The sequence below is a fragment of the Stegastes partitus genome, unplaced genomic scaffold (assembly GCF_000690725.1).
Source record: "Stegastes partitus isolate 25-593 unplaced genomic scaffold, Stegastes_partitus-1.0.2 Scaffold427, whole genome shotgun sequence".
Lineage (NCBI taxonomy): Eukaryota > Metazoa > Chordata > Actinopteri > Pomacentridae > Stegastes > Stegastes partitus.
The window spans coordinates 192,297-205,583 of record NW_007578158.1 but is presented as its reverse complement, the minus strand read 5'-3'; the positions used below and the strand labels follow the sequence as shown (position 1 = coordinate 205,583).

Here is a 13,287-nt window from a genome sequence, read left to right as displayed (position 1 = left end):
TGAGGAAGCTATACATGACACCAACACCATTTTTAAATGAAAAATCTTGTGTTTTTTTTCTTTTTCTTTTTATTTTTATAGTGTCTAACTGTGGTAAATTATGTAATTTTTGCATTTTGACGAAGATAAAAGGTACAGCATGCCTTTTAGATCTGCCAGCAGTTCAGAGGGACAAGTAATAACTGAAACTCATTAGAAGATGGAAGGAATCCAAGAAGATCCTACTAACGGATTTAATTAATATCTAGTGTGACCCATTTCTGGTCCCTACAGGCTTAACTGTTGTTGGATTTATACATTTTAGGCATAAGGATGGAGCAAGGATTCAGTTATGTTTTATTGAATTGCATTATACCAACGACAGAACTCAAAAATAAACCAGCACAAATGCCTGCATGCTTGTAGAAGACATGTCAATTTATGAAGTCCTCACGAGGTCGATAATTTTCTTTCCTTTTGAGACCTGGCTTTACGGTGAGGTTTCGTGTGAGAGTTGAGGCATATAGCGATTAAGGTTAAGGTAATCCTAATGGCCTGACAAGCGACAGTAAACACACACATACATGCGCTTTCAGAGGCTTTGCATGTTTGTTGTGCAAATCCCAACACCATCAGGGAGATCTGCAGGGAAAATTAAATGCAAAATGAAATCTAAATATATGACAGCACAGCTAGAAAATGACAGAATATCTGACACATTTGCTGTGTTGCAGTTACACATTCATCCGGTTCCATCTTCAGTTGATGGTAACAGATTTGTTTACACGTGTAGGTTACTGTGACACTGTAAACTGTCTCTTCCCAGTCTGTACTCCAAAATACTATTTTACAGGGTTAAAGGAAAAACTGCTCAGTAAACATGAAAAAAAATGTTGCTTTTATTCTTCTTCAATGTACAATGAAGTCAGTGGACGGATGTATTTGCAGTCCTCACATAACATACTTTACCAAGTTGTAACCAGAGTTGTCGGGTCCCTGTTGTGTTGTGATTCCTCATGTTGTCCCTTTAGGCGTTCCACGTTTAAGATACAGAGACACCAGGACCAAACACAGAAAGCAAAGACATGGGATAGTAGGTAAATGACAGCATTAAGTGTAGTTTAGAGCGCCGCTATGCTGACACCCAGCATCACTCAAATGACATGTAAAATGTCAAAGCAAGCGCAGCAAATGGCGACACCTCTGCTGTTCGCAAGAGGTGGAGGATATCGAGATGCATGAGGTATACACTTCCACGTTTTAACATCTATTTCAGGTCCCTTTTGGGTGCTTTTTGCCATCATTAGATACTGAAAACATGAGAGGAGGAAAATGTCAATGCAACCTCAAGTACCCAGCAATTCACAACAACAAGAATATGTTGAGTTCCAAAACACTTGTAGCAAACCACTGGAATAATGTTTTTTTTTCTTTTTTTTTGACATTACATTTGTGTACAGTACAGGTGAATTTAACCTTCTGGAGAGGCTCTCTATGCCCAGATAAAGCAGTGTGTTTTTATTGTGAAACTCATGAAACAGGGAGGAGAAGTGGTTGACCGAGAGAAAAATATGGAGTAAATCCAAGCTGAATGGAGATAAGTTATGTGTTGAAAATAAACACTCTTGACTTAAATTACCTTTATTTCACGAAAATTCAGCTTTGACCCTTTTTTATCAGTTGCTTCCTCCATCATTCTACTATTGGTAATGACCGATTAAAAAACATATGTATGCGTGTATTTGGAGGAGCAAAGGTCTAGTCTGTCACCTAGGTATTTAAAGGAGTGTACATTTTTTAACCCAGTTGCCTAATATGACGCAATTGTTCTAGGCACTGAATCTGCAATTCTGCAATTCAAACATTTCATTTAGCAGATGCGTTTATCCAAAGCGACGTACATCTGAGTGTAGAATCTTGAGCATAGAAACAGTGAATCAGCGTTTCAGGCCCTGCAGACCTGATCATTTGCCTGCTTGTATGTTTTCCAGGTTGGCTGGTGGGAGAACGGACACCTGCGCCTACGTTACCATTCCTGGTCTCGTTATGGCTCTTTCTTGAAGCCTTTGGATGACGCCCAACACCTCCGAGTGGTCACCCTTGAAGAAAGGCCCTTTGTCATTGTGGAGCCAGCTGACCCAGGCACCAGCTCCTGTATCCGGGATTCTGTACCCTGCCGTATGCCCGTCAACTCCAGGTAATACACCCCTTTGCCAAAAATGAGTGAAAACTCCCGACTATTGTATTGTGTTATATTTTCATCCTGCTGTGAAAGGTTCCACTCTCAGTGATTGGTGTGCACATTTATACATATTCAATACACAAACAATCGAAAAGTACTGAATAAACAATCATGTATAGCCGCTGATATTCTAGCCCTCAAAGTAGTAACAGAAATACTGTCGTTTTCAAGTTAAAAACAGTTTTACAGTTTATTATACAACTGCAATGAGTACACCTGTGTGCAATATCACAAAATGTAAAAAAAAAAAAAAAAAAAAATATATATATATACAGGCCACACATTATGAACTCAGTGCAACAAAAGTTAGTTTAAGTCAGTATTGTGGTATATGTACAGGCATTCATGGTACCATCTATAAATGCCATCTCCTTAATCCTCTCTATGAGCCCACTCCCACCTCTGTGCTTCACTGTCAGGACTATGCATTCACTGTAGTCGTCCTTGCCATGTCCCAAACATGCTGAAACCCATCTGAGCTCATCATATTCATCTGACCAAGAAATATGCTCCTACTGATTAGTAATCTTCTTTTCATGTTCTTTAGCAAAGTTTCATGCTGCAGTTTTGTGCCAAAGAGCAAACAAAGTTTTTTTCTTGGACGCTGTCCATTTGGGTTGATGTTATGAGCGGTCTTTTACACTGTCTGAGCTGTCACAGAGACGCACTGATAAACCCTGTGCCAAATTTGAAACACTTAGACATCTATTTTTCAGAACTAGATTGTGAGTGAAGCTCGCTGTCCATAGCATTGTTTTAGGAAGACGACCACTGCAGCCCTGATTAGTGGTACTGTGGCTCGTTCAATTGCTGTTGCAACTGTTTGCAATGGTTTTTAGTTGATCAGTCTGTATACATTTTCATCTTTGTGAAGGACCCAAATAATATTTTTCAGTTCCTGTGGCAGTTCTTATAAATGTGGAGCCATGATGCAGACATGCAGAAAGACAATCCCAAAGGTCCGAAAACTGAGAGAGTTTCTGTGTTTACAGCTCATTTTTATAACTATGTTCATGCAGTTTGGCTGATTGAAAATCACATGTGTGTGTACCTTAGTTTCAGTGATCACAATTTTCCTTTCACTTTTGTGTCACTGATCACAGGTGTATTTGTTTGTTGCTCTGAGTTTCTACTTTGCAGCCTGCATTTTCAGTATAGTCTTGCTAAAGCATCTGTTCTGGATTGTTCATAAGAGACAACAGTGTTCAGCTTACAAATAATACAAATTATTGAGACGTGATAGAAATTGAAATTGTCTGACATTCAAGTTATTTTAGCAAAGTGGTGACTCACTTCTGCTGTAAACTGTAATTCAGATTTTTTTTCATATGAAAACTTGATTTTTAAGGGCATCATAATTATGCTCACATGCTGTCCATAAATACACTTTTCTTAGCATCAAACACTATTTCTTCACACTTCACATTACAAATGAATGGTTTCACAATGGTAGGTTCCAGCCTGCTTGGCTTTTAACAACAGCCAAGCTGCCCATTATATGGCTGTTAAGGCAAAATGCCACTCACACACTTTCCTCATCGCAGCAGTGCTGAAAAGTCAATCCTCAGGTGTTAAATTTGACTCTTTCAGTGAATGTAATGAGAGGTTTGAAAGTACTCAGTATTACAAAAGAGAAAATGAGTGGAGGGGAAGTATCTTTTTCCTGCCACTTCAGACAAAGTGGCAGGACAGGATCACCTTCAGTTTATTATGGCCATAAGCGGAGAGGGCAAGTAAAATATAGATGTCAGATTTTTGTATTCGAGAATTGATCACAACAGTTTTACAACAGGAGTCAGTTTAGCACACAACAAGTGATGTTTTACCTTGACATATCCTCAGGGTTTTATTTCTCTCAAACTCCTTATCAGCCAATAAACCTTAGCAGAAAGTGGAAAAGAAGTTTCACAAAGTGGTTAGATAGAGACTATCCTAAAACCAGAAGGTCTCTCGCTCTAATCCTTTGTGAAATTGAAATGTCTGGCCACACGTCCATGAGCAAGACAGTAAATCTTTACCATCTCCAGGTGCTGTGTGCAGGGAGGGGAAAGGTTTAAGGAAAGACTTTGCTTCTGGGATCAATAGATTAAAACATCCTAAAATAGCTTAATTGTCCCCAAGAGGAAATTAATTTGCCTCCCAGCATCTATAGAATCATTAAAAGCCATATGGTACCCAATCACAGCACACGTTTAGGAGCAAGCATGATTCAGTTACGGCTAAAACCGTAAAGGAAACCAGAAACCATGCAGAGAAGTCAGGTTAATAATCTTTTAATCAATCCAGATAATAAACAGCAAGCGTAAGTTACACAGAAAATCAAAAGATTTTTAATTGGAACAAGAAATCCCCGCTGCACCCTTATCAACGCTTGGAAGAAAAGCACAACGTAATGTGACTTTGCTGATATCATTTTAGCACATTTTATATATGATGCCAGGTAATGATTCCTGATAATCCCTAAAACTTGCATTTATGCATCAGACACAATATTCAGTAGTATTTATAATGAGACTCGTTTAAAAATCATTTTCTGCTGTTTAGTGTAGGTATACGGTTCAATTGAGGCAAAAGGAAGTCAGTGAAAGATATACTCTGTGTGTGTGTGAGTCCCCGTCTATCCAAGATAAGCTTCCTTCATGCCACCACATGATCTGGCCAATGGGAAGATAACGAGTTCATCCTGCATCAGTTTTATTGGCTAAGAGAGAACTTTGCTCTCTTGTTAATCAACCTACTTTGACTCCATTTGTTTTTTCCCGAAAATGATTTTTCCTCACTTTCCTCTCTCTGTTTTTCCTTGTTATCTGTTATGTGTTTCGTTCGCTTAGTGTGTAATTAATTTGTTTTCTTTCCTATTTCCCCCCTTGCTGCAGTGCGGTGGCTGAGCCATTTTATGCTTTTATTTTCTGCCACCATCGCCATTGAGGTTATGATTTGTTTGTTCAGTGTTTTAAAAAAAACACAAATAAACAAGCCTCAACCAGGCACTGAAAATGAACTGCATCACACTTTAAACATTTTACGAGACACACATCGTACATGTTAAATGTCTTGTAAACGCACCTAATGAGTTGAAGCTGACCAGTGTAGCTGTGTTGGTGTTTTAGCTCAAAAAAAGAGAGTATTAATATGGTTAATAAAGGAAAATGTATAAAATCTCTAGCTTCTATGTTGTTACTAATACATTCTTGATTGTAAACAGAAAAGTTAAAGCTGCATTCATCAATATCTCTACTATTCAAAAGCTGCCCCTGAAATATTGCTGCCGTGAAGCCAGAGTGTGGGATCGTACAACAGCAAGAGTACTCTCTGAAGACAAACACACAAACAGGCCACACCACTAGATTTGCAAGATTTAAAGTCAGACAGGTACATGCAAACATATCCTAATGAAACTAGAAGAGGATCAAGACCACAAAGAGCACTGAAAGACGCACAAATTCACAAACATATGCACATGTTTTGCAGGTTTAGCAGTGCAACATGTAGCAGGTTTCAGGTAGAACTGTAAAATGTGTCCACCACGCTTTGCAGTGATGCACAATCTGCCCTTCTCGTTTCCCATTTTGCACACCCTAGATTCCTTTCCTTAACTTCTCTCCTTGCAACTTAGTCCATCCCACCCAAGCAGAACAGACACAAAGAGAGAGAAGTCAAGGAAGGCATTTACCAGAATGAAACATCCCCACCTCGGAGTCACTGTCTTGAAGCAACATCAATTAAATAAGATGTGTGGCGCAGTTACATCATCTCTCTATTGTTTTGTTACAGTCTATTTTGTGATGTCTGTCAGATGAACAGAACAGTCTTCATGATAGCTTACAGTAGCCAGCATATTTAGTTTTAATTTAGTACACAACGTGGAACAACTTAACTAGAACGCACAGATGCACATATGTATAAAAAGGAGTAATGACACACAAAGAGTGCTATATGTTTTTATTAAGTGATATATATACTGTATAATATTTGTTAGTCATGCTCCTGACATGATTTGTATATTCCAGCTAGGGGTGGGTGATATGGCAAAAATATCATATCATGTTTTTTTAATTATAAAATCACGATTTTGATTTTATCACGCTCTTGCATGTGTTTTTTATTCATTTCATTCATTCGTTCACATGTAAGTTTCTGGTCAGTGCAACCAAACCATTTCTGTATCTAAAGTGATTGAACAAGTTTGTTGTGTTGCCATCCGATGTGCGAACCGTCTCTGTGCAAACTTTGCAAATTACCTTTATTTGCGCTTTGTCATTTCAAATCATGTCAACTTTACTGTCATTTTGCTGTACATACACAGTAGTAAAGGCAAGATGAGAGAGCATTTCTTCAGGATCATTTAATTCGTAAGTTTTGTGGAATGAACGTCTGGGATAGGCAAGACACTAAACGTTCACTCTCGCTGTCTCCCGAAGTGGCCGCTGCGTCCATGCGCGCCTCCATCACGTTGAACATGGCGAACCTCTTCGGGTCCTGGTAGGTCTTCAGGGACACAAAGACACACACGATGGTGTGACAATGGTGAAGCTGCAGATGCTGCCCAGAGGTAGCTGCCTGTCTGTCTGCCACGAATAATGCCGTCCCCTCCAGCTGTATGTCCGTCTGGGATGTTGTCATGGAGCCATGTTTCAGTTAAAGCAAACACACAACAGTCCCTCCACTCTCTGTGGGTTTGTCTCAGCACACGTAGCTTCTCCAGCTTGTTATAGAGGGAGTGGACATTGGAGAGTAGGAGGATGGTCCTGCTGGTCAGGAGGGGTTAGCCTTCAGCCTAGCATGGATCCTGGCTCTCCTTCTCCCCTTTTTTTATTTTCGTACCGTTTGCGCTTCCTTCTCTCTCGGGTAACTGCCGACGTAGCCTCCGATCGGACTCCGTGTTGGTGTAGTAGGTCCAAATCACAACGAGAACCACAATTTTAGCGTCGTTCATTGCCCTGATGTTCAGCAAAGTCTCTCGGCTGTAAGTTTTGTGGAATGAACGTCTGGGATAGAAAATTTAGGGAAAAGCCAAAACAGTTCTGTATAATAAGATAAAGTTCCATATAATTGTTTTTAGTGACCAACTCCTCCACTTGGCTTTCAGCCATGGCTCTCCATACGACTACACACACAAATAAGGAAGCAGGCAAGAAATTGTGGCACGTCCCGTAATTCGCTGTGATTGGTCGGTCAGGTTGGCGACGTAATACGTCTGGTGCATCACTGCATCAGCATAGAACTACAGTTTATAGAATGTGACCTTAATGATCCATATGATCTCTTCACTTTGGCAGATTGTCTACATGTTCTAATCTTTCACAATCTAATATCGTCATATCGCGCACCCCTAATTCCAGCTGTGTTTCACGCCTGTTTTATGATTCATGTGGTAGGAAAAAGACTTCATCGAGGACGCATATACACACTCACATCCATGCTCAAAGCTCCACTGGCTAGTTTTCCTCCATCCATGATGATTGATCCTCCCTCCTCGAGTTGTATTTTATGATTTGAGACATCCTCTATGATGGTGCTTGATTTCCAAGTAGGAAGACAGTGGAGATGAATAGGATGAAATTAGTGAATTGAGATGAGCCCAATGAGTGCACAGACAGACAGGTACGCCATCCGATCGTCTCATGTGGACCGAATGTAATGATTAGAGGAGCTCTTACAGGACTGCGCCAACCAAAGATAAAAGTTTTCTCTTTCCGTTTTTTTTTTTTTTTTTTTTTTAGTCAGAGCACTTTTATTTGTTGATTATTGAAGAGCCTTTCATCAAATATACTAAAGCTGCCTTTGGAATACACTGCATACTGTAGCTTTAATTTCTATCACTTACATGTGATTTCAGCTCTAAGTATTTCATCCCTCTGCTCTTGGGAAAATGCTTTTAAAAATTCATGCATCTGTTTGCAGACAGCATGTAAACCTCTTGCAAAGCATTTGGTGTGTAAATATAGAACATCTACTGCTGCAGATACATCAATCTCTATTGTCCTGCCCATGACCTGGAAAACAATCCTGGTGCGCCATCACAAAGGACATCTCAATTCCTAAAAATGATCTTTAAGCTCAAGGATCGAGGAGGCTGCTGGAGGAGCTGTGAACACAGGCATGTCTCCAATGTCTCCATAAAGAAGTCTTTTCCGCATCAGCAAACGTATCAACAAACCATATCGCGAGCAGAAATGACAAATGGTATATATATTTATATTTATATATCACTCAGTCAGGATGCATGTTTCTCCTTATTTGCATCGTAGGAACTGTTTTGTGTGTCACTGCCTTTATGTACATTACTTCATGTGTGTTGAATAAAACAATAAAAATGCGTGACATCCGGACATTGTCATCACTTCATACAACATTGTGAATTGAATTATAAGTTAATGTACGCTGTAAGTTATCGTGAACATTCTTCTGCTCGTCTGACAGAGATCATAAAACGGCAGCGGTCGGTTATAGCCAAACAATGGACAGATGATTCAGCTGTCATATTTTAACTGACGTCGCTTTAAAACGGCTCTGAGGCGAGGATGTCTCATTTTGTTAAATGCCTGTTGCCTTGACTGCTCTTCTCGTGTCCCTTTATCACCTTCTCCACTCGCATCTGTGGTGGAAAGGGACTTAAACATGAGAAGAGGAGTCAAGGAAAGGAATTGAGGATGTACAAACTGGGAAATAAGATGAGGGACTTGTCTTTGGATCTGTTTTACTTCAAAATGATTCCATTCCTCCTGTATGTCTAATGGTTTACTTCCTCCCTTTGACTGTTTTCCATCCTTTTTGAAGGTCTGCCCTTCTCTCACTGGTTTCACCTATGCCTCATCATTCATTCGCCTGTGTATATGCAGTCTTGTCTCGCCATCTTTTAGTTGACAGTTTGTCTGTTTACCTGCCTGTTTGTGAACTGGGTTTCCTGTTTACATTCAGCTTCTTTTGGTTGAATTTGTTCATCTTCATTCATGGACTATTTTTCCTGGATCTTGTTACAGTTTTGGTTCACTGCTAATCTTTGTTTCATTCCCTAAACATGTCTTTTAACCCTTTATAGGGCACTCATTGAAATATTTGGAAATGAAAATTTTCAACCCTGCGGTGTTATTGCTGTATATAAGAGGCCTTTTTTTTTTTGTTTTTGACTTTTGAAAAAAGTTTTAGATTTAGGCAGCAAATCAAAGTCAAAGCAGTTACCATATATGATTCCCGACCCACCTCTGGTATAAAAGAAAATCCAAATAATATGATGCACATATAAAGATAAAGAAACATTTATTTCCAAATCACCAGTTAGACGTAGGGAACTAATGACTCTTGTGTCAAACTATCACTCTGGCTCACTTGTGATTGGTCAGAGGCCGCAGTGACTGTGTTGTGATGTCGCCTGACCTTCATTGATTGGCTGGATGAAGTCACATGATTCTTTCCCTTCCATTTTTAAAGCCTGCAGAAGTTATCATATACAGCTCCTTGCCCGATAAAGGGTTAAAAGTTTTCATTGTTTGCTGCACTTGGGTCCGTCTTCCTACACATCCTTAAAACATGCAGGGTAGTTATTTTGTAAAGTAAATACTAAAGGAACCAGAAATCTATAGTGTAAATGACTGCTAAACCTTACCGGTCAAAACACATACAACCAGACTTACATTGAAGATCTTTAAAACGATACAAACATCTTTAATAAGTATAGTACAGCCCGGTAAGTTGACCTCACTTTGGCTGGTAGTATAAACAATTTGCCAAATGCGCTGGCCATGTTGCTAGGTAACAGAGCCAAGAGGTTGCTATAGCTAAGTGTCTGTGGGACCATCAAATGGGCACTTGCTATAGAGAGCTGATGGAGGGCACTGCAGCCACTCGACTGATAGTCATCTAAATGTACTTGGATTCCCATATGTGTAACTCTCCAGGTGAAATGTTCGCTGGATGAAGCCTTCGAGGAAAGAGGCTGTCAAAGGCCTTTGCGGGATTTTTTCTTTTAGACAGCATCCAAATGCACAAATTGAAGTTTAGTGGCAAGTTTCCTCAGGAGCTATACTATCTGACCTGCCGAGCGTTCGCTCTCCAGACACAACAGCCCAAACAGTCAGCATCGATCCTGACCTTTCTTGTCTTCCTCAGCTTCCTGTTCCTCCTCTATTACGTTCTTCGTCTGTTTTCTCACTCCCCCAGAAACTCACTCACCTTCTTTTTTTAGTTTGTTCAACAGGTCATGGCGTCCCTGATAAAGCATCTCAAAATGTCATTCACAAGAAAGTATATTCACCATCTCACTAACTTGTCTTTTCTCACGTCATCTCAGTTTGGTGGTAGACACCGCCGGGCCCATGAAGCACTGCTGCAAAGGGTTCTGCATCGATGTCCTGAAGCGCCTGGCCAAGATCGTGGGCTTCACTTATGATCTTTACCTGGTGACAAACGGCAGGCACGGGAAGAACATCGATGGGGAGTGGAACGGCATGGTTGGAGAGGTAAGGGTGTTTTCATTTATTTTTTTTTCTTAAATTACATTATGCTTCTACAACTTTAAAATACCTTGTATTTTCTGCTGAATTTACCTGTTCAGAAAAAAAGGAAATGGCTGAGTGAGTCCTCTGTGTGGATTTAATGGGGTAGTCAGTCACGTTTAATGTTGAACAAGAGGCACCACGCTAGCACAGTCCACCCATCTATTCTAGCATCCATTTATCCAGCCACTCATCCAGGTCAGGGCCGCTCTGCTGCCTGTTGGAAGAGGCATCATTTTGAGTGGACAGGAATTTATATGCTAAGCGATGGTGCCACAAACATAACTAAAGCAACAAACTCATCATTTGTATCAACATAGCTACTTTAACCTTTAAACCCTCTTAATCCCAAATGAAATTTGAAGGACATTATTTAATAAAATGAAAAAATCAAGGAGTTATCAGACAGAAATTGTAGTAACAGAAAGAACGGTCAGATATGTAACTTTCAGACAGTCCTTGAACTACTCATCTGTCGTAACCAATTCTGTCATGTTAGTGTAAAATCATGCTATTTATCTAAACCTGTCATAAAAAATTTGCTACAAAATAGTTTCTCTGTAACTTGTACATTTTACAAGCTCCTTGATGCCTTACTGACTCAGCTACAACAGTCATGTGACAAATATTGACAGTGAGTTTTCAGGTGAACTGCAGGCTGTGTTTACACAAAGCAAAGAGGAGACAAATATGGAAGCAAACTGAATATACAAGGTGTGTCAGAAAAGTTCCAGGACTGGTGTCACAAAACATATATTTCAAACCCAAACTAAAAGTTTCCTCCTTCAAAGTAATCCCCCCGTTCATTAGTTTTCGGTAACATCTTTGTGCAGACTTTCCACGTGCCCAAATCTTCATTGATAATCTTCCAGATGTTGTCCTGGTTCATGCTCAGCTCATTTGCGATCAGTCAAACAGTCCTATGATGATCATAACGCATCATCTGCCTGACACGTCCAACGTTGGCCTCAGTCCTGCTCGTTGAAGGCTTTCCACTCCTGGGGTTGTCTTACACATCCTTGTGTCCCTCTTTAAACCTCTTCACCACTCAAAAACACGTGAGCGTGACATCGTCTAATCTCTGTACACTTGCTGCAGAAATCCCAGTGCTTCTGACAGAGTTTTCCTCAACCAGACCAGAAACTTCAGGTTTGTTCGTTGCTCCGTCCTCATTGCTTGACGACATGAAACAGAGGATATGTATATAAAAGCATGTGGCAAAAGTTCAATGGCTGCAGAGAGCTGAAATCACAGTTAGACACGTGGACAAAATTGTTGGTACCCCTCAGTTAATGAAAGAGAAACCCACAATGGTCACAGAAATAACTTGAATCTGACAAAAGTAATAGTAAATAAAAAATCTGTGAAAATTAACCAATGAAAATCAGACATTGCTTTTGAACCGTGGTTCAACAGAATTATTTTTTTTAAATAAACTCATTAAACAGGCCTGGACAAAAATGATGGTACCTTTAATTTAATATTTTGTGCCACAACCTTTTGAGGCAATCACTGCAATCAAACTATTTCTGTAACTGTCACTGAGACTTCTACATCTCTCAGCAGGTATTTTGGCCCACTCCTCATGAGCAGACTGCTCCAGTTGTCTCAGGTTTGAAGGGTGCTTTCTCCAGACACCATGTTTCAGCTCCTTTACAGATGTTCAATAGGATTTAGATCAGGGCTCATAGAAGGCTACTTCAGAATAGTCCAATGTTTTCCTCTTATCCATTCTTGGGTGTTTTTAGTTGTGTGTTTTGGGTCATTATCCTGTTTCAAGATCCATGACCCGCGACTGAGTTGGAAAAATGTTGTACATGTTGACTCCAGGTTATTGCATTATATCCGTGTCACACCACACAGAGGATTTTTTTGAGCTCTACATTTTTTCATGGTTGTGCTGTTTCCATAGAGGTGCAGGACTTCATATTTAAGTGAAAAATGAGCCCAAAGTGAGGAAAAGTGTGACAGGAGCAAAAAATGCCCCAGAACTGCTTGGAGTTCAGACCACTTCTTCTTCTTCTTCTATTTCTTCTTCTTCTTGAATTTCTCTCAGAGAAGTTGCTGCAGTAAGGTGTAGCTCATATCAGATTTAACCATCTCACCATTGTTAACGCTGCTACCTGCTCCTCTGTACAACAAAGTGTCAAGTATCAAGTTTATTCAGTTACAGCCTGCATACAGCTGTGTGTCTATCTCCACCCCATCACTCTGGTTTGAATTTCTTCTGAATTTCTCTGCAATTATTTGCCTGGTTTGCCACATTTGCAAGCAGGCAACTGCATTAACACTTCAGTGAACAAAATAATGACATTTGTGGTGGGCACAAAGCACATATTGTTTGTCTAAGTCATTCAGTGTCCCACCATCACAGTTTTAAGATAATTTGCCCAAACACAATGATGAACAGATATCCCTACTGGCAGCATCTTTTGGTGACATGCATGTAAAACCATACCACTGACAATAACAACAAAATAATAACAATAGTACATTGTTTCCCCTTGACATGAAGGTGAATGTGAAAAATCTATAATTATTATCATATCAAATGACGGAAGATCTGGATAC

The 13,287-nt window shown here is 39.9% G+C and overlaps 1 protein-coding gene across 1 annotated transcript in view; it reads left to right on the top strand.

Annotated features, from left to right (window-relative positions):
- The window catches only part of grin2da (glutamate receptor, ionotropic, N-methyl D-aspartate 2D, a), a 206,682-nt gene that overhangs the window by 99,577 nt on the left and 93,818 nt on the right, over nt 1-13,287 (top strand). The window contains exons 8-9 of the mRNA XM_008286034.1: nt 1,971-2,176; nt 10,512-10,680. Of these exons, the coding sequence (XP_008284256.1) occupies nt 1,971-2,176; nt 10,512-10,680 (375 nt within the window). The remainder of the gene's footprint in view (nt 1-1,970; nt 2,177-10,511; nt 10,681-13,287) is intronic.